Raw genomic sequence first — 20,301 nt, forward strand, 5'->3', positions numbered from 1 at the left:
AAAGCCAGTACATACAAGAAAGTATGAGAGACTCTCATGTCCAGTTGAGCAACAAAAAATCAGAAGTTGAGCTGTTTTTTTGCCTTGAGCAAAAAAAGTCAGTTACAGTACCCAAGCCCTGAGATCCTGTCCCAGTACTAGCACCCCAAAAAGAAAGAAAGAAAAGAAAATTAGTGTGTGTTAACATAATTCTTAATAGTGACAGATTTAGTCAGAGGCCTAGGTTAAATTCCTAATTTTCTGGACTGTTATCAAGCACATGACTTAAATTTTGTTCATCTGTTTCCCTATCTGTAAAATTAGGAAGGTTGGACCACATAATCAATAGTATCTAATATAGCTGGGCACCAGTGGCCTACCTGTAATCCTAACTACTCAGGAAGCTGATACCTGAGGATCCTGGTTCAAAGCCGGTGCTGTGGCTTAAGTGGTAGTGTGCTAGCCTTGAGCACAAAGCGGTTCAGGGATATTTCCCAGGCCCTGAGTTCAAGCCCCATAACAAAGAAAAGAAAAGAAAGAAAGACTAATACAAAATGTAAAATTTTAAAGGCAATAGTATATGAGGATAATTTAAAGAAAGGATTCTGAGTTTGTAAAGACAGAAGACAACTATAAAATTTTTCATGTTTTAAGACAAAGGTATCCATTACTTTAGGTAGCTAGCATTAATCTTGTGGAAGACTCATTATACCAAAAACAAATAGAAGAAATTACCACAAATGTACTAGCTGAAGGCAACAAATTATTTAACTTAAAGTTCATTAGGTCAGATGTTTGATATGACTCAACTGAGTTCCTTGCTTTATAAGATCAAAATTAAGGTCATGTTAGGGCTGGACTCTACTGGAGTCCAGCAGAGAATGGGAAAATTTCTTTCTAAGCTTATACAAGCTCTTGGCAGAATTCAGTTTCATGCACTTATAAGATGAAGGTTCCTGATCATTGGCTGGCTGTCAGCTCTTCACTCCTGAAGGTCACTTGTGTTGTTTCCCATGCTGCCATTCCCATCTTTAAGCTAGCAACATTAGGTCGAGTTCTCTTCATACATATAATCTCTCAGACTTCTTCTGAAACCAGTCATAGGAAGCCTTATGTTTTTAAGGATATTTAATTAGGTGCATATGAGTGTGATATTCACAAATTCCAGGGATTCATCTATGGGAATACATTTAAGACATCACTGTTCAAAAAATAAGAACTACCAAGCATGACTGTGCATGCCTGTGATCCCAGCACTGAGGAGGCAGAGGCAGGAGAATTGTGTGTTCAAGGGTAACTTACTGTATATAGACTCTGTGTCAAAAAAAAAAAAAAAAACCCCGGGGGCTGGGGATATGGCCTAGTGGCAAGAGTGCTTGCCTCATATACATGAGGCCCTGGGTTCAATTCCCCAGCACCACATATACAGAAAACGGCCAGAAGTGGCGCTGTGGCTCAAGTGGCAGAGTGCTAGCCTTGAGCAAAAAGAAGCCAGGGACAGTGCTCAGGCCCTGAGTCCAAGCCTCAGGACTGGCCAAAAAAAAAAAAATAATTGAGCATTAGATCATCAGCTAAGAAAAAGAAAACAGATTCTTAATAGTTGTTTTATGTGCATATTTTCTAACTCTTTTTTTTTTAATTCCTCTTTCTTTTTCCCATCCTGAGGATAAAACCCATGTGTTTACCTCCCAAGGAGATTTTTATATTTTGCAACCTATTGTTGGCTTGTTTTAGCCATTTCTATACTGTTGAACCTCATGGTAAATCCACAATCCTTAATATTCTTAGCTAAAAATTAGTATTGTACTTGAAACCATAACTGCTTAGCTATAGAAGTTACTCTGGGTGTGAAGAGAACTGGTGTTTGTCTTCTGAAATTGACAGCCTTTCTGTAGATTTATTATATTTACCTGCTTTCTTTAAGAGCCTGTCTTCTCATTCTGATCCCATAGATTCCAAATTTTTTTATTTTTTACTTTTTGGTTGTGGGCCCTGCACTCAGGTCCTGGGCGCTGTACCTGAAACTCTTTGTGCTTAAGGCTTATGCTCTACCACATGAGCCATGAGCCACAGCACTACTTTCAGCTCTTTTGGGTAGTTAATTGGAGATAAGAGGCTCACAGACTTTCCCACCCAGACTGGCTTCAAACTGCAGTCCTCAGATCTCAGCCTCCTTAGTAGCTTAAGATTACAGGCATGAGCCACCAAAGCTAGGCTTCATATATTCCACTTTTTAAGCAAAGGTATTATTTTTTGTTGTTGTTGTTGTTGATTACAGGGCTTGAATTCAGGGCTTAAGAGCTGTCCTTAAGTTTTTGTGCTCAAGGCTAGCACTCTGCCCCTTTGAGCTACAGCTCAAATTCCATTTTCTAGTGTTTAGTTGGACATAAGAGTCTCAAGGACTTTCCTGCCCCGGCTGGCTTTGAACCATGATCTTCAGATCTCAGCCTCCTGAGTAGCTAGGATTATAAGTGGGAGCCACTGGCCAGTTGGCTCACTTCCATATTTTGTAAATTTCTACCATTACAGTGATATTTTGGGTTTAGGTGTTACCCTAAGAGAATTATTCTTGAGTCTAAGTGAAACAAAATAACCTACTTTGGAAATTATTTCATAATTTAATAACATATCAAGCATAGTTTATCATCTAGCCTTGCATGTATTTTAAGTAGCTAGAAGAGAATAGGACTTTGAAGAATTAGGATCCAGGTCAGTTTTGACTAGTGCAGAAGAAAAAGATGAAGGGGAAGGGTTCATAAAGAAGAGGACATAGGGATGGTTTGGGGTCGGAACACCTGGACAGTAGCTTTGCAGCTAAAGTCCAATGGGTAAGGAGCCAAGGATGATGAGAAATGCCTACCTCACAGTTGTGCTAAATGCCAGCCTTAAATATAGATCCTGGTGTCTTATGTTCTCTAGTGCATTTACTGAAACCACATTTCAGTGACATAAGATAAGGATCGTAATCTTGATGTTTATTTTCTATTTCATTTTCTGTTTTCTATTTTTTTTTAATATCATAGAACTCACTTAGCCAAACATCTTTATTTTTATTTTATCTTATTTTTTTTGCCAGTCCTGGGCTTGGACTCAGGGCCTGAGCACTGTCCCTGGCTTCTTTTTGCTCAAGGCTAGCACTCTGCCACTTGAGCCACAGCGCCACTTCTGGCCATTTTCTGTATATGTGGTGCTGGGGAATTGAACCCAGGGCCTCATGTATATGAGGCAAGCACTCTTGCCACTAGGCCATATCCCCAGCCCCTCTGTTTTCTATTTTATTTTACACTTCATTTCTTGTAGGAAAAAATACATCTAAGGACAAAAACTGAGTTTGTTAATATATGTAAAATTATTTACATATTTCTTAACTACCCATAGGTATTATGGTCGAAAGATGCTTTTCCTCATGATGTGTCATCCTAACTTTGAAAAAATGCTTGAAAAGTATGTCCCATCTAAAGATTTACCATATATTAAGGAATCTGTTAAAAACTTGCGGCAAAAGGTATGCTAATCACATTTATTTTACACAAAACTTGAAAAAACAGTTTATTTTCTAATTAAAGTACAGAGCAGAAATTATCTTGAATCTTTTTTTTTTTTTGCTAATCACTTAAAATAGATCTACACTAGCATTTCATGCATCTACTGCACGAAGTTAACAGACATAGTGTTAGGCTTCAAATTAAATGTTGTTTATGAGCTTTTATACCTAAGGTATGGTAACATGTCATTTGCTCTTTTGGAATTGTAAGACTTGAATATCAACTCTGATGTAGTGGTGTCAACTATACCTAGTCTCTCCTTTGGTTTTCTTTGTCTCTTTTACCATTAGAACTCAGAACATTTATAGGAAGCTCCTTGAAGACAGGCCTTGTGTGTTATTTGTTCTTGTGGTTAATAAAGGTTCAGTAATAGTTACGAAGTAAGAGACTTGGAGAACAGCAAGTGAAATATAACCCTTAGACATCTTTGTTTTTTTTGAAAAGTGTTGAACAGAAAAAGCAAGTGGCACCGTGGCTTAAGTGGTAGAGTACTAGACTTGAGCTAGAAACAGTTCCCAGGCCCTGAATTCAAGCCCCTAGACCAGCCAAAAAAAAAGGAAAATGTGTTTAACTTAATATAGAATTTTTCTGTTGTAATTTATGTCATTTCTTTTTTATGACCTTGAGCTAAGGATTCATTTATGAAAGTATATTAGGAAGATATATGGTTATAGATGTTCATGAGATTTTTCTGCCTTTTAAGCTTTTTTTAAAGTATGTTCATATACTCCTTAAAGTAGCTACTTCAAGCCCAGTGCCACTAACATTTATAATCCTAGCTACAGATGTGGCTAAGACTTGAGATTCTCAGTTAGAAGCCAGTCTAGGCAGGAAAGTCCATGAGACCCTTACCTCCAATTAACCAGTAAAAAGCCAGAAGTGGAATTGTGACTCAAATGGTAGAGTGTTAGCCTTGAGGAAAAAGCTCAAGTATAGCATAAGGTTTTAGTTGAAGCCACAGGATTATTATACACACCCATACAAAAAGTAACTATCTAAATATTTATTGTCATATTCCTACTATCACATAGAAATAAATGAATTTCCATAAAGTATGTTCATGTTTTTTATAATGACTCTTAAGTTTTAAGAAGAATAGTTATGGGGCTGGAATATAGATCAGCAGTAAAGTATTTGTCTATCATGTGAAAGGCCCTACATTTCATCTAAAGGAAAAATATCCTTTAATAATTATTAAAAGCTTAACCCATATTGTTTTAGCTTCTTTGAAAATTATTATTGGGTAAGCTTTTCACTATTACTTCGAAGACTTCATACACTGCCTGTCTTTATACTTACAGGGTCTGGGAGAGTTACCACTAGATACTCCATCAGCAAAAGGAAGAAGATCTCATACAGGCAGTGTTGGAAACACAAGATCTTCATCTGTTTCTAGAGAGTCTTTCAATTCAGCTGAAAGGTAAGATCATTTGATAGTCCTTACTATTACAGAAATTAATAGTAATCGCTGATGATTGTTTATATGAAACATTCTAGACTGTTTATCAAAATTTAATATGGTTTTAAAAGTTTGATAAGGATCTAGAAAATGTGAGGTAATTGGGTTTAATAAGGCAATTATGTATTCCTAGTAACATGCTTACACATGCACATGCTTTTTTGTGTTACTAAACTTGTTCACAAAGTGAATATTCCTCTTATGTCCTTTATTGTGGAGTCCTTGGCTTTTGAGGGTGGCATATTACCTTGTTTATTCATTTTCTTAGTGATTTTTTTCACTGCAGTTTATGTATTTTTGGCCTATTTTTGTTGGAGATTTTAATCTCTTATGTCCTTTCAGTTGATGTCTAGATTACTTATGAGTGGGTGATGGCAAGGTTGTATCGTATTTTCCTATTACTAAATTGGAGGTGTGTATGTATCGGTGCTGGGGCTTGATCTCAGGAATTGTGCACTGTCCCTGAACTTTTGTGTTCATGGCTAGTTAGTGCTCTATCACTTTGAGCCACAGTACTACTTCTAGCTTTTTGGTGATTAATTGGAGAGAAGAGTCTGACAGATTTCCCTGTTGGCTTCCAACAGTGATCCTCAGATTTCAGCCCCAGAGTTGCTACAAATACAGGTGTGAGCCACCAGCACCTTGTGAGTTGTCAAATAGTTTTAATGCTCTTCTCCACTCAGGGTGTAGAAACTTAACTACAAAAGATTGCAATTGATAAACCACAACCTCATGTTTGTGACAACCTGTAGTCAAGGCTAGTCGTTACCACTAGAAGAAAAGATGTATCTTTGTGATCTAGGGAGATCTTAGTTAAACCATGGTGGTAACAGGAAGGAGACAGCAGGGATGATACTTGTGAATAATACTAAGTATTTGGTTATATATGGAAGGAAAGGGTGTAAAACTAATTGTGATAGGAGTGATTAAAGAGAAAGTGGATTGAGGTGTAATTAGGCAATTGAGGTAATTGCAAAGGTTGAAAAAGGAGAAATAAAGAAAACTGGATAGTAAACACAAACAAAAACATAAAACAGCTAATACAAAACAAAAACAAATAATGGTCAGGCAATTCAGTTACCAGTTAAGACTGTAGGTAATGAGGAAGGGCTAGGGATGGAGGAATATTGGAAGAAAATGAGTAAACAAGTTCAACTTGTAGGTAGAAAGAAAACATAAATGGGGAAAGATTACAGAAAAGGACTACAGAAAATATTTAAAACTGAATACCGAAAGACAGATGCTATGAATTAGATATTAAGACAACAGAGAAGAGAAAGTGAGGGAGAATAATTTTAAAAAGTAAATGGAGGCTGGGAATGTGGCCTAGTGGTAGAGTCCTTCAAGCTTAGCACCACATAAACAAAAAAGGCCAGAGTGGCCCTGTGTCTCAAATGGTAGAGTGCTAGCCTTAAGCAAAAGAAGATCAGGGACAGTGCCCAGGCCCTGAATTCAAGTGTTGGGACTAGCAAAGAAAAAAAAAAGGTAAATGGAGGGCTGGGTATGTGGCTTAGTAGTAGAGTGTTTGCCTCACATGCATGAAGCCCTGGGTTCAATTCCTCAGTACCACATACACAGGAAAAGGCAGACATGGTGCTGTGGCTTAACTGGTAGAGTGCTAGCTTTGAGCTGAAGGAGCTTAGGGACAGCTCCCAGGCCCAGAGTTCAAGGCCCATAACTGACAAAAAAAAAAATTGCACAAGAGATTCAAGTCAGTAGAAAAAAAGTTGTAGTTACTATACTTAAAAAGACCTGCCTAAGGCTGGGGATATGGCCTAGTGGCAAGAGTGCTCGCCTTGAAGCCCTGGGTTCAATTCCCCAGTATCACATATATAGAAAACAGCCAGAAGTGGCGCTGTGGCTCAAGTGGCATAGTGCTAGCCTTGAGCAAAAAGAAGCCAGGGCTGTCCCTGGCAGGCCCTGAGTCCAAGGCCCAGGACTGGCCAGAAAAAAAAAAAAAAAAAAAAAAAAAAGACCTGCCTGAAAAGTAAGTCATTGCTTTGCATTGGAAACTCGAATTTCCAGAAGACTCTTACCTCTCTCTAATTATTGGGACGTCTTCTGGGAGTCTGGAATTTTGTTTTATCCTAAGCAGACAGTGTCTACCTGAACAGCCCTTAATAAAAATCCCAAGGAACAGTCTTTGGTAAGGTTCTGTGGAAGATAGCATTCCATACATGTTATTGTACACACTGCTGAAGGAATTGGATGTTTTTTTATGTTTACTGGGAAAGGACCCTTGAAATCTAGCATCTGGATTCTTCTAGACATAGATGCATATGACTTTCCTCCTACTGATTTTGCTTCAAATCCAGCTGTATTAAATCTTTTTTTTTAGAAAGTGTATTTTTATTTATTTATTTTTTCCAGTCCTGGGGCTTGGACTCAGGGCTTGAGCACTGTCCCTGGCTTCTTTTTGCTCAAGGCTAGCACTCTGCTACTTGAGCCACAGCGCCCCTTCTGGCCGTTTTCTGTATATGTGGTGCTGGGGAATCGAACCTAGGACTTCATGTATGGGAGGCAAGCTCTCTTGCCACTAGGCCATATCCCCAGCCCCCTGTATTAAATCTTATCCAGAAGGGCTGCGAATGTGGCCTAGTGGTCGAGTGCTCGCCCAGCATGCATGAAGTCCTGGGTTCGGTTCCTCAGCACCGCATATAAAAAGGCCAGAAGTGGCGCTGTGGCTCAAGTGCTAGAGTGCTATCCTTGAGCAAAAAGAAGCCAGGGACAATGCCAGACCCTGAGTTCAAGCCCCAAAACTGGCAAAAAACAAACAAACAAACAAACAAAAAAACTTATCCAGGAGTAAAACTAGATTGTGAGTTCTCCCAGAAATCACCACGCTTAGAAGAAATCATGCAGGATCCCTAACACATATAATGCGGCTGCATGTTAGATTATTTCATGTTTTTTAAATGAATTTATAATAGTAACTTAAAAAATTATATTTGTGATTATTATAGGAAAGTTAAAATGAAATGAAATTTACCTCTCTTTCACTGTAGAGAAGTAACCGAAGTTCGTGAAGTCCCCAGAAAATCAGTTCCTCGCAATTCCTTAGAAAGTGCTGAGTATGTTAAAGTCATTACAGGTTTATTAAATGCAAAAGACTTTCGTGATCGTATTAATGGGATTAAGCAGCTTTTATCAGATACTGAAAATAACCAAGAGCTTGTTGCTGGAAACATTGTAAAGGTAAGGACCAGCCAAAATTAATTTTTATTTAAAACTTATGGTCCATAATAAGTTCACTGGTATAAAATTTAACTCTGAGGGACTGAAGATATAAGTTCAGTGGTAGTATACTTCTCAGCCTCAGGATTTGATCATTCACATGGTAAAAGGAAAAAAAAACGGTGAAGTTTCATCTCTAATTTTTCTATCAAATCAAAACTGAAATTAAGTCTTGTCTACCATAAAATGTGTATACTTACAGAGACAAAAATGGAAACTTTTTTAGGTTCTTAGAGCTAGCTAACTCATACCTTGTAGGAAATGGAATATTTATTATATTTGTAATGTCAGTCATCTGCCTACTGATCTACATTTACAACCTTAATTTTTTATGTCTTCTGGGACAAAGCCATCTTTTTGCTGTAAATATATTCCACATTTAAGTTTAACAAATTTTTAGAAAGTTCTTATTGTCTAATTCCTGGATAAATAAGATGTTATATATATATATATATATATATATATTAGCTTAAATAGAATAAAGTAGCTGGTGCTGGTGGCTCATGCCTATAATCCTATCTACTCATGAGGCTAAGATCTAAGGAATGCAGTTCAAAGCAAGCCCACAGGAAAGTCCAAGGGACTCTAATCTCCGACTAATCACCAGAAAACTGGAAGTGGATCTGTGGCTCAACGTGGTAGAGCACTACCCCCTTGTTCAAGGACAGCACCCTAGTCCCTAGCTCAAGCCCCACAATGGAAAATACATAATAAGTAGGGAAAATACTATGAAATGGCAAGAGAATTTAAATATAACAACTATAGACATTTTAAGTTAAATAATTTTCCAATTCACTTTCAGATCTTTGATGCTTTTAAATCTCGACTTCATGATTCCAATAGTAAAGTAAATCTGGTGGCTCTAGAAACAATGCATAAAATGATTCCTTTACTTAGAGACAACCTATCTCCTATAATCAACATGCTAATTCCAGCAATAGTGGATAACAATCTGAATTCTAAGAATCTCGGCATCTATACTGCTGCTACAAATGTTATTCAAGCACTAAGTCAGCACGTAGGTAAGAAATCTTATTAGTTGGACTTTCTACATACTTCATACTTTTTACATATTTCTATAATGCTGGTATTACAATTATTCATCTTTTTTATTTAATTCAATTTTTTTTATTTTTTGAAGTAGTATTTAAAATTATTTTTAGTCACTAAATTTTGTCCTATTAAACTGATTTTATTCTCACTTTAAGTTTTAATTCATTTTTCTTACATCAATCTCAATCTGGATCATACACAAACTGGATCATAGATTTAGATGTAAAATATGACAGTAATACTTTTAAAATGGAACATGGGCAAATCTTTGGGAGCCTGATCTAGTGAAACTTTATGCATGATGCTAAAAGCATTTGGCTTTAGTTAAGGTTTTTAAGTTAACCTGCAAAAGATCCTATTATGCAAAGAACTACCAACTGAGAGAAAATATTTGTAAACCATGTGTCAAACAAAGACCTCATACCTAGTATGTATATATATATATACATATATATGTATATACACACACACACACACACACACACACACACACACACACAAACTCTGATATTTCAGCATCAAAACAAGTTAATTCAAGGCTGGGAGTATATCCCAGCTATAAAGGGACATAGGTAAGCGGATTGTTATCTAAAGCCAGCCAGGCATAAAGGATGAGACTTAAAAACATATCTAAAAGCAAAAAAGTCTAGTAGCATGGTTCAAATGATTGAGCACATAAAGACCTGTGTTCTAAATTACCAGTACCACCAACAGAAAGAAAGGAAAAAAAATCATCCAATTAGAAAACAGGCAAAAGACATGAACAAACATTTTACTGAGGAGGATATATATCATCATTACAGAAATATCACAGTAGCTAAAATCAAGAAGATAATACCATGTGCTACTAGATTGTAGAGACAATTTCATACATTTCTAGTAAATAAAAAGGCCACACTGGAAAATAGTGTGACATTTTCTTTACAAAGTAAATAAATACTTAACATATAAGCTACTAGTTGTAGTGCTAGGAAATGATCAGAAATAAAAGAAAACTTAAGTCCATACAAGAACCTGTATACAATTATTCACAGAAAATTCATTCATTTTTAAATTTTATTTTTATCAACATTTATTAATTGTACAAAGTGAATGATATTTCCATACATGCAGCTTTATTTATAATGCTTACAAAACTGGAAACAAGCCAGATGTTATTCATTGAAGTGGTAAATGATTAAAGAAACCATGATATATCCTGTATAATCTACTTGTTACTAAGAAGCATTCAACTACTGAAAAAAAGCCAATTTGAAATGGTCATGTCCCCTACACATCAATACATGAAATATCCTTGAGATGACAAAGTTACTGAGATTATAAAGTTGTTAGTCGTTGTCAAGTTTTAATGGTGATGGGGAAATGAACATAGGTGTTTGCATAATTTGGATCTTAAATGTCTCTCAAATGCACCTGTATTAATGGCTTGATCCCCAGCTCATGGCATTATTGGATGTGCTCAGCCTCTAAAAGGCGGGCCTTAGTGGAAGAATGTCACAACGCCAGCTCTTCTTCTTTACTTTGCTTTGTGGTGAACAGTTTCTTCCACTACACATTCCATAACATGCATTTGCTGTCACAGCCTTAAAAGAATCAGAGCCAAAAAACGATGGCAGAAACCTCTGAAAGAATCATCCACCTGGCTAGGAATATGGCCTAGTGGCAAGAGTGCTTACCTCTATACATGAAGCCCTGGATTTGATTCCTCAGCACCACATATATAGAAAACGGCCAGAAGTGGCGCTGTGGCTCAAGTGGTAGAGTGCTAGCCTTGAGCAAAAAGCCAGGGACAGTGCACAGGCTCTGAGTTCAAGGCCCAGGACTGGCCAAAAAAATAAAAAGAAAAAAGAATCATCCACATAAATCCTTTCTCCTCTTAAATAGACTTTTTTTTTTAGGTATTTTGCTACAGTATCAGAAAGCTAGCATAGTTTAACTGTAGTGCTAACCTTAGGAAGATGCTATGGTAAGAAGCATTTGTTTGCACAAACTACCTACATGATATAGAACTGTACACATTCATTCTTTGTTTTGCTCTTGTACTATAATTACGTAAGATGTAACCTTTGGGTGCACAGGACCTCTTTGTATTGTCTTTACAATTTTCTGTGAATCTTTTTGTTGTTTTAAAATTCAATTCTTAAAGTCAGAAAAGGTAAAAACTATCCCCCTAAAGCTATAATTTGTGCTTTTATAAACCTGTATTATCGGGGCTGGGGATATGGCCTAGTGGCGAGAGAGCTCGCCTCGTATACATGAGGCCCTGGGTTCGATTCCCCAGCACCACATATACAGAAAACGGCCAGAAGTGGCGCTGTGGCTCAAGTGGCAGAGTGCTAGCCTTGAGCAAAAAGGAAGCCAGGGACAGTGCTCAGGCCCTGAGTCCAAGGCCCAGGACTGGCCAAAAAAAAAAAAACAGGGGCTGGGGATATAGCCTAGTGGCAAGAGTGCCTGCCTCGGATACACGAGGCCCTAGGTCCGATTCCCCAGCACCACATATACAGAAAACGGCCAGAAGCGGCGCTGTGGCTCAAGTGGCAGAGTGCTAGCCTTGAGCGGGAAGAAGCCAGGGACAGTGCTCAGGCCCTGAGTCCAAGGCCCAGGACTGGCCAAAAAAAAAAAAAAACAACAAAACAAAACCTGTATTATCATTTGGAATAAAATGCCTAGATGATAAGCAGTATTGTATTTATTTTTGTTTGTTTTTTGTTTTTTTGGCCAGTCCTGGGGCTTGGACTCAGGGCCTGAGCACTGTCCCTGGCTTCTTTTTGCTCAAGGCTAGCACTCTGCCACTTGAGCCACTGCGCCACTTCTGGCCATTTTCTGTATATGTGGTGCTGGGGAATCGAACCCAGGGCCTCATGTATATGAGACAGGCACTCTTGCCACTAGGCCATATCCCCAGCCCTATTGTATTTATTTTTCTCTATATGATAGATTTTTTTTTTTTTTTTGCCAGTCCTGGGGCTTGAACTCAGGGCCTAAACACTGTCCCTGGCTTCTTTTTGCTCAAGGCTAGCACTCTACCACTTGAGCCACAACACCACTTCTGGCCTTTTCTGTGTATGTGGTGCTGAGGAGTCGAACCCAGGGCTTCATGCATGTCAGGCGAGTGCTCTACTGCTAAGGCCACGTCTCAGCCATGCTAGATCTTTCAGTGCTTTGTGAGATCTGGCCTTCCCTCCTCTCCTCTCCCCTCCCTGTCTTTTCCTTTCCTTCTTTCCCTTTCTCATTTTCACTTCCTCTTTGTTTTCTTTCATCTTGGAAATTGTGGTTCCCATTGCCAAATGTACTGAATATCCTGACTCAGGTCCTCCCGTAAGTTCATAGCAGAGATTTTTATTGTTTTGGTGGTAAGTATCACCTCTCTCTCTCTCTCTCTCTCTCTCTCTCTCTCTCTCTCACACACACACACACACACACACACATACACACACACACACACAGAACTCTGAGACAGCCATTAAATGTAACCCATTAATAACTCATTATTAATCGTAAATCCATGGCCAAGCTTGTTAAATTTATATTTCTACCCAGTGTTCCCTTTTTCCACCAAACTACTTTGAAGTAAATCCCAGTCTCATTTCTTTGAACATACTTTGAAAAGGTAAATCCTAGTTTATCTCTGCAAAGAATATGTACTATTCTGAGTTTTTTGTTGTTGTTGTTGTTGTTGTTGTTGTTGTTGTTTTGGCCAGTCCTGGGCCGTGAACTCAGGGCCTGAGCACTGTCCCTGGCTTCCTTTTGCTCAAGGCTAGCACTCTGCCACAGTGCCACTTCTGGCCGTTTTCTATATATGTGGTGCTGGGGAATTGAACCCAGGGCTTCATGTATGCGAGGCAAGCACTCTTGCCACTAGGCCATATCCCCAGCCATATTCTGAGTTTTGAGAGAAATTAAAAGCACAGAAAACCTTATTATACTTGGTATTATAGTTAATATATTAATATCTAATAATATAACAGATTTAAGAGTTTTATTCATTCATTAGTTTATTTAAATGGACTGAAATGGCATAAATGGCATACAATATCATGACTTGAAATATGAATGTACTTTAAAACAGCTACACTAACCTAGTTAATTCAGGTTATTACCTATGTAAGGTTTATTTATTTATTTATTTATTTTGGTGGACTGGGGTTCTAACTCAGGGTCTCCTGCTTGCTAGGCTTTTTGACCCACATTCCCAGACTGATTTTTTTTTTAATTCTTATTTACTCTAAGAGTATGACTCTTAAAGTTGTAAGAGTTTTAAAGAGTGCTTATGTAGATTTAAAGTTAAGTGCATTCTAGAAATGAATTTGTTTCCAAATGCCATGATATCTTACTATTTAAAAATATATCTATTGTTTGCCAGACACCAGTGGCTCAGGCCTTGTAATCCTAGCTATTCATGAGGCTGAGGTCTGAGGATCATGGTTCAAAGCCAGCCTGAGCAGGAAAGTCTGGGAGACTCTTATGCAGTTAACGACCAGAAAACTAGAAGTGGTACTGTGGCTCAAGTGGTAGAGTGCTACCCTTGAGTTGAAGAGCTCAGAGACAGCGCCCAGTCCCAGAGTTCAAACCCCATGACCCACCAAAACAAATATTTTTAAGTAGTTGTACAGAGAAGTTGCCATTCAACAAAGCAGTTTATGAAAACAGTGTATCTTGATCAAAGTCCCCCTTTCAACATTCTCAATAAACTTGTGTCTTTGTTGTTCTTTTTATTTAGACAATTACGTACTTCTACAGCCATTTTGCACAAAAGCTCAATTTTTAAATGGGAAAGCAAAGCAAGATATGACAGAAAAACTTGCTGGTAAATACCCTTAAATTGTATATTCTAAAGAAATTATTAACTAAGGATAAATTGGTGGATATTTCATTTTGATTTTAGGATAGCTACAATGCAGTAGTAGAAATAAATTGTACAGTGATCCACAGACCTTTTAGGACTTTTTCCTCCAAGTAGTTTAGATTTTATCTCCAGAACAGCAAAATTTTAAGTTGAGAAGGAGAGCCAGGAAAGAATTAAATAAGGGGTAATGGGAAGGAGGAATGGAGAAAGGAAAGAAGAGTTCAGCCTCCTCATCAGGAGAAGTAATACAGAAATAATTAAAAAGATGTTAAAATAAAATATTGCTCTGCTTAGAGGAATGTTGTTCCAGTCCATGAATTAAAAGTGTATACAATTTTTTACCCAAATTTGAAAAATGTCAAGATTAATTTTAGTTTTGATTTCTGTCTTTATCACTTTTGCTTGAACTAATTGTTATATATGGAATTCCAACATGTGAAGGTCTCAGTCTTCAGGAAGACAGTTTCTGCCTTTCTTTTAAGAAGCCTAACTTATAGGATAAATAGCATAGAAATAAAGCTTGGCATATTTTAAGGTCGTTTGAGTTAGCAGACTGAATTCATTTTTAAAAAAAACCTCACAGTTAACCATTTTTTTGTGTTTCAGATATTGTTATGGAACTTTATCCAAGGAAGCCTCATGCTACGGAACAGAAAGTGCTGGTGGTTTTATGGCACCTCTTAGGGAACATGACCAACAGTGGCTCTCTTCCTGGAGCAGGAGGAAACATACGTGCAGCCACAGCGAAGCTATCAAAAGCACTTTTTGCCCAGATGGGTCAGAATCTATTAAGTCAAGCTGCATCTCAACCACCACATATTAAAAAGAGTTTAGAGGAATTGCTTGAAATGACCATTTTGCATGAATTATGAATCTCTGGTGGGATATAGTATAATGAATACAACAGTTTACATGATAACAAATGAAACTTTTTTGAAAAGTTACATTTTGAGTGCCTGCACTTCACATGTAGTAAGTTAAGTTAATGGCTATTTTTATTTGCAGCTGGGGAGTGGGTACACACATGTCTAACAAGAGACTACCAGTACCTATCACACAAAACTCCTGATAATTAATAGCACGTAATAGTCATGAAATCTGAGGCACATGGAACAATTTTAATATTTTTTGAGAAGAGTCCTTCTCATTTGCACTATTCTATAGAAACAATTTATTGTCTGATATGTACAATTAGATTTGTAATTAAAAATATACTTTTTATTATGCAATTGTGTTCTGCTATGTCTCATTACTTCAGCCTTGTTTTATGAAGTGAAAGAAAAGTCATTGAACTATGTTACCACAGACTAAGTTTTGTGTACTATTTGTGAATAACATGTATTTCTGAATCAGTCCGCTAATATGATTATGCAGTATTAGCTTGCTATGGCTGCTATGTTCACGTGATATATTTGCTAACCTTTTAGGTTTAATCATCTGCATAATTGTGAAATTTAACAAGTTATAATAAAGCATGATGACCAAAGTTTTAGAAAACATTAAACATTTATATACATGTTTAAGAAAACGTATTGAATGTAACTTTTCCTATTTTTGTGTACAAACACTAAATTTTATTTATGTATGTCCTGACATTTATAAAGGTGTTATTTTCCTGCCCAGTTGTGTAATTCTCAAAAATAGTGCCAGGTCTTCTATAGTTTTTCTCAGAATTCTTGGGCTTACAAGTACTGTATGCATCTTAAAGAAGAAAAGCAATGTTAAAAAATAAAAGGATTTATTTCTGTAGATGTGTGACAGGTGTCCTGTTTTTCTAATTTGCATATAGGTTAAAATAAGAAGACATTGTAAGCTGGGCACCAGTGGCTCATGCCTATAATAGTAACTACTCAGGGGCCTGAGATCTGAGGATTATTGTTCAAAGCCAGCCCAGACATAAAAGTCCCTGTAAGCCTCTTATCTCCAATTAACCACCAGACACCATAAGGGCACTGTGGCTCAAGTGGTACAGTGCCACTTTTGAGCTGAAGAGCGCAAGGAAAGTGTGCAGAGTTCAAGCCCCAAGACGGACCAAAACATTATAGAACTATTACTTTCATTTCCTCTCTTTGATAGACTATTGACCAATAACTGTGCAACCTTCAGCAAGTGTGGGCCTCATTTCTAACATCTGAGGGCTGGATTAGATGATCTTTAACATCTTATCCTTTCTACAACTCTATAGAGCTTCTATGTTACTAACCAGTTTTCTAATGTCTTTGGCTGCTGTTTTAGGAGGATGGGTCCTGAGGAAAGAACTCTGGGTCTCACAGATGATAAGGGACCACTTGATCACTGACCTCCACCCCACCTGCATTTCTGAAACTGTGATTTCCTTTTTATATTTCTACACAACTTCCAAAGAAATAGAAAAATGTTATTCTGCTGCTATTTGAATCTAAACTGAAAGAACAAACACTTTTAACTATTATTTTATAATTATAAATGTTCAAAACATCTCATCTCATATTTCTTCTAAGTATATTTTGTCCTCTAGCTGACATAGGATAAGCTATAGTCCTATAATTTGGATTTGGAATTAGCAGACTCTTTAGGACCATAAATTAAGCATTTTTTGACATTGTAAGCAACAGAGAAATTATAGCACATTCAGGTCTCCCCCCCTCCCCTCCCCTTAAAAGGGGGTGCTGGGAGTGTGGCTTATTGGTAGAGTGCTTGCCTAGCATGCACGAAGCCATGGGTTCTATTCCTCAGTACCACATAAGCAGAAAAAGAAGTGGTACTGTGACTCAAGTGGTAGAGTGCTAGTCTTGAGCAAAAGAAGCTCAGGAACAGTGCCTACACCCTGAGTTCAAGCCCCATGATTGGCAAAAAATAAAACAAAACAAAAACATCAAAACAATCCAAGTGCCAGTGACTTACATTTGGTATCCTAGCTACTCAGGAGGCTGAGTTAGCCAGAGCAGAAAAGTGAGAGTACCCCCGCCAGCCCCTCCCCCCTTATAGTGCTTGAACTGAGGGCCTAAGTGTTGTCCTTGAGCCTCTTTGTGCTCAAGGCTAGCACTCTACCACTTGAACCACTGCTCCACTTCCAGATTTTGAATGGTTAATTGGAAATAAAAGTCTTATAGGGACTTTTCTGGCTGCACTGGCTTAGAACCATGATCCTCAGATCTCAGGCCCCTGAGTAGCTAGGATTACAGGCTTGAGCCACTGGTGCCAGCAAAGTGTCAGGTTTTTATTTTTTTCCAATTATGTATGCAAAAAGCTAGAATTGGAGTTGTGGCTCAAAGTGGTAGAGTGCTAGCCTTGAGCCAGAAAAACCTCAGGAGTTCAAGCCCCTGGACTGACATGAACACACACACACACACACACACACACACACACACAAATCTCAAAGCATTCTTAATTGAGGATATAGTAAAACAGACATGTGGCACAGTTTGACAACACCTGGCTTAGACATTTATGATGTTACCTCTCTGAGCTACCATTAAATTGTGCACCAGTCTTTTTGATGTACATTATTGAAGGAACAGAAACAGATCCCAATTTTTACTACTTATGACCACTGCCTTCGTATCATCAAACTTGAGATGGCTAAATTTGCTTTGGTCACTGAATATTGAAGGTAAGGGTTAAAGGCAAAAGACAACCTTAGTTCATATATGTAAGATTAATTACTCTTTAGTAATTTGAAATTTTCATTTGAAAAAAACAGTATAATCACTACTAACATGAACATTTTTGCCACAAGTCTTACTCCTGGTTTTTTTTTTTATACGTAAACCATTACTGTAACAGAGACCCAAGCTTAAGACTTGGCCTTTAGTACCTCAAAAGTATAGAATTGTTATAGTATAGAATCTGTTGCATTGTCTTTGGGAAGCACAGTTGAGATACACTTTGTGGTATTAAGATAAATTGCAGATTTAGCAATTTAGATTTTTATGAAGACTGCTGTACAAATTTGAAATTCTGGAGATAGGAAGCAGTCTTTTCAAGGGTGGAGGCACATTTTTGAAAAATCAACCAGTAATGGGAATTTTTGGATGGAACAGGGGGGGAAAAGCAAAAGCAGTGAAATTAGTCAGGAAGCACCACTCCCTGATCATGGTGTAAGTGGATTTCATGAATGTTCCTGAGAGGTCCATTTATAGTGTTTGCCTATGCAATATATTGTCAAAATTGTGTTTACATCATTTCAATAAGGAGTATAGTGTTATGTAACCAGGACTCAGCCTACAAGACTGTAAATAATAGAAGTCTAAACTCTAGAGAAACCGTACGAATTGAAAGTATTCTTTTGAGTGTTGGTAGCTGGCATCTATAGTCCTAGCTCCTTAGGAGGCTGAGATGAGCATTGAGATTCAGCCACCCTTGGCAGACAAATAATGCTTCATCTCCAATTAACCAGCAAAAAGCTGGAGGTGGAGATGGGGCTCAAGTGATAGAGCCCCAGCTTGAATGAAAAAGCCAAACAAGAACATGAGGCCTGGAGTTCAAGCCCAGTACTGGCACATGCACATCCAAAAATTGAAAGTATGCATATAAGAGGTATTCTGATAGCTGGATTGATAGTTAATATATTTAGATATGGAAGATAAAATATTTGTAATTATAAAATAGTAGTTAAAAGTGTTCTTTCAGTTTAGATTCAAATAGCAGCAGAATAACATTGTTCTATTTCTTTGGAAGTCGTGTAGAAATATAAAAAAGAAATCACAGTTCCAGAAATGCAGGTGGGGTGGAGGTCAGTGATCAAGTGGTCCCTTATCATCTGTGAGACCCAGAGTTCTTTCCTCAGGACCCATGCTCCTAAAACAGCAGCCAAAGACATTAGAAAACATTAGAAGCTCTATAGAGTTGTAGAAAAGGGTAAGATGTTAAAAAACAAACAAACAAGCTGGGAATATGGCCTAGTGGCAAGAGTGCTTGCCTCGTATACATGAGGGCCTGGGTTCGATTCCTCAGCACCACATATACAGAAAACAGCCAGAAGAGGCGCTGTGGCTCAAGTGGCAGAGTGCTAGCCTTGAGCGGGAAGAAGCCAGGGACAGTGCTCAGGCCCTGAGTTCATGGCCTAGGACTGGCCAAAATTAATTAATTAATTAATTAATTAACAAACAAACAAAAAACCTGCTGGCACCAGTGGCTCAAGCCTGTAATCCTAGCTACTCAGGGGCCTGAGATCTGAGGATCATGGTTCTAAGCCAGTGCAGCCAGAAAAGTCGCTATAAGACTTATTTCCAATTAATCACTCAAAACCTGGAAGTGGAGCAGTGGTTCAAGTGGTAGAGTGCTAGCCTTGAGCACAAAGAGGCTCAAGGACAACACTTAGGCCCTCAGTTCAAGCACTATAAGGGGGGAGGGGCTGGCGGGGGGACTCTCACTTTTCTGCTCTGGCTAACTCAGCCTCCTGAGTAGCTAGGATACCAAATGTAAGTCACTGGCACTTGGATTGTTTTGATGTTTTTGTTTTGTTTTATTTTTTGCCAATCATGGGGCTTGAACTCAGGGTGTAGGCACTGTTCCTGAGCTTCTTTTGCTCAAGACTAGCACTCTACCACTTGAGTCACAGTACCACTTCTTTTTCTGCTTATGTGGTACTGAGGAATAGAACCCATGGCTTCATGCATGCTAGGCAAGCACTCTACCAATAAGCCACACTCCCAGGCCCCCCTTTTAAGGGGAGGTGGGAGACCTGAATATGCTCATGTTACTTTTTTAATACTGTGACTGGTAAATGTTGATATCATTAACTGAAATAAAACACTGGAGAAGGTGGTAAGGAAAAGATGAGTATGGTGGCTTTAATATGCTTTTAAAGGGCCAAGACTGGTGCATACCTATAATCCCAGTAGTTAAGAAGCTGAGAAAAGAGGAGTAGTTCAAGGCCAGCCTGAACTACATAGCAAGATCCTGTCTCAAAAAAAGCAGATAGGGGCTGGGGATATGGCCTAGTGGCAAGAGAGCTTGCCTCGGATACATGAGGCCCTGGGTTCAATTCCCCAGCACCACATATACAGAAAACGGCCAGAAGTGGCGCTGTGGCTCAAGTGGCAGAGTGCTAGCCTTGAGCAAAAGGAAGCCAGGGACAGTGCTCAGGCCCTGAGTCCAAGGCCCAGGACTGGCCAAAAAAAAAAAAAAAAAAAAAGCAGATAAGCCCAGTCAATTTTAAAATAACTACTTAGGTTTTCACTTTAGGCAAAGGGAAAGGCTAT

The 20,301-nt window shown here is 38.2% G+C and overlaps 1 protein-coding gene and 2 long non-coding RNA genes across 3 annotated transcripts in view; 1 reads left to right on the forward strand and 2 right to left on the reverse strand.

The window, feature by feature from the left end:
• Togaram1 (TOG array regulator of axonemal microtubules 1) overlaps positions 1 to 15,865 on the forward strand; it is a 67,571-nt gene extending 51,706 nt beyond the window's left edge. Inside the window, 6 exon segments of the mRNA XM_048361874.1 lie at positions 3,358 to 3,484; positions 4,826 to 4,944; positions 7,989 to 8,178; positions 9,020 to 9,239; positions 13,991 to 14,077; positions 14,723 to 15,865. Of these exon segments, the coding sequence (XP_048217831.1) occupies positions 3,358 to 3,484; positions 4,826 to 4,944; positions 7,989 to 8,178; positions 9,020 to 9,239; positions 13,991 to 14,077; positions 14,723 to 14,988 (1,009 nt within the window). The 3' untranslated portion in view covers positions 14,989 to 15,865.
• On the reverse strand, positions 538 to 19,999 carry LOC125362930. The gene is made up of 3 exons (XR_007213154.1): positions 19,989 to 19,999; positions 8,865 to 8,870; positions 538 to 1,280 (listed from the first exon to the last, which is right to left on the reverse strand). It is a non-coding gene; the product is annotated as an uncharacterized LOC125362930 (long non-coding RNA).
• Positions 9,777 to 12,886, reverse strand: LOC125362928. Its single transcript, XR_007213152.1, has 3 exons — positions 12,686 to 12,886; positions 11,130 to 11,312; positions 9,777 to 10,909 (listed from the first exon to the last, which is right to left on the reverse strand). It is a non-coding gene; the product is annotated as an uncharacterized LOC125362928 (long non-coding RNA).
• Positions 20,000 to 20,301: the final 302 nt, after the last annotated feature.

Source organism: Perognathus longimembris, chromosome 14 (assembly GCF_023159225.1).
Source record: "Perognathus longimembris pacificus isolate PPM17 chromosome 14, ASM2315922v1, whole genome shotgun sequence".
Classification (NCBI taxonomy): Eukaryota; Metazoa; Chordata; class Mammalia; order Rodentia; family Heteromyidae; genus Perognathus; species Perognathus longimembris.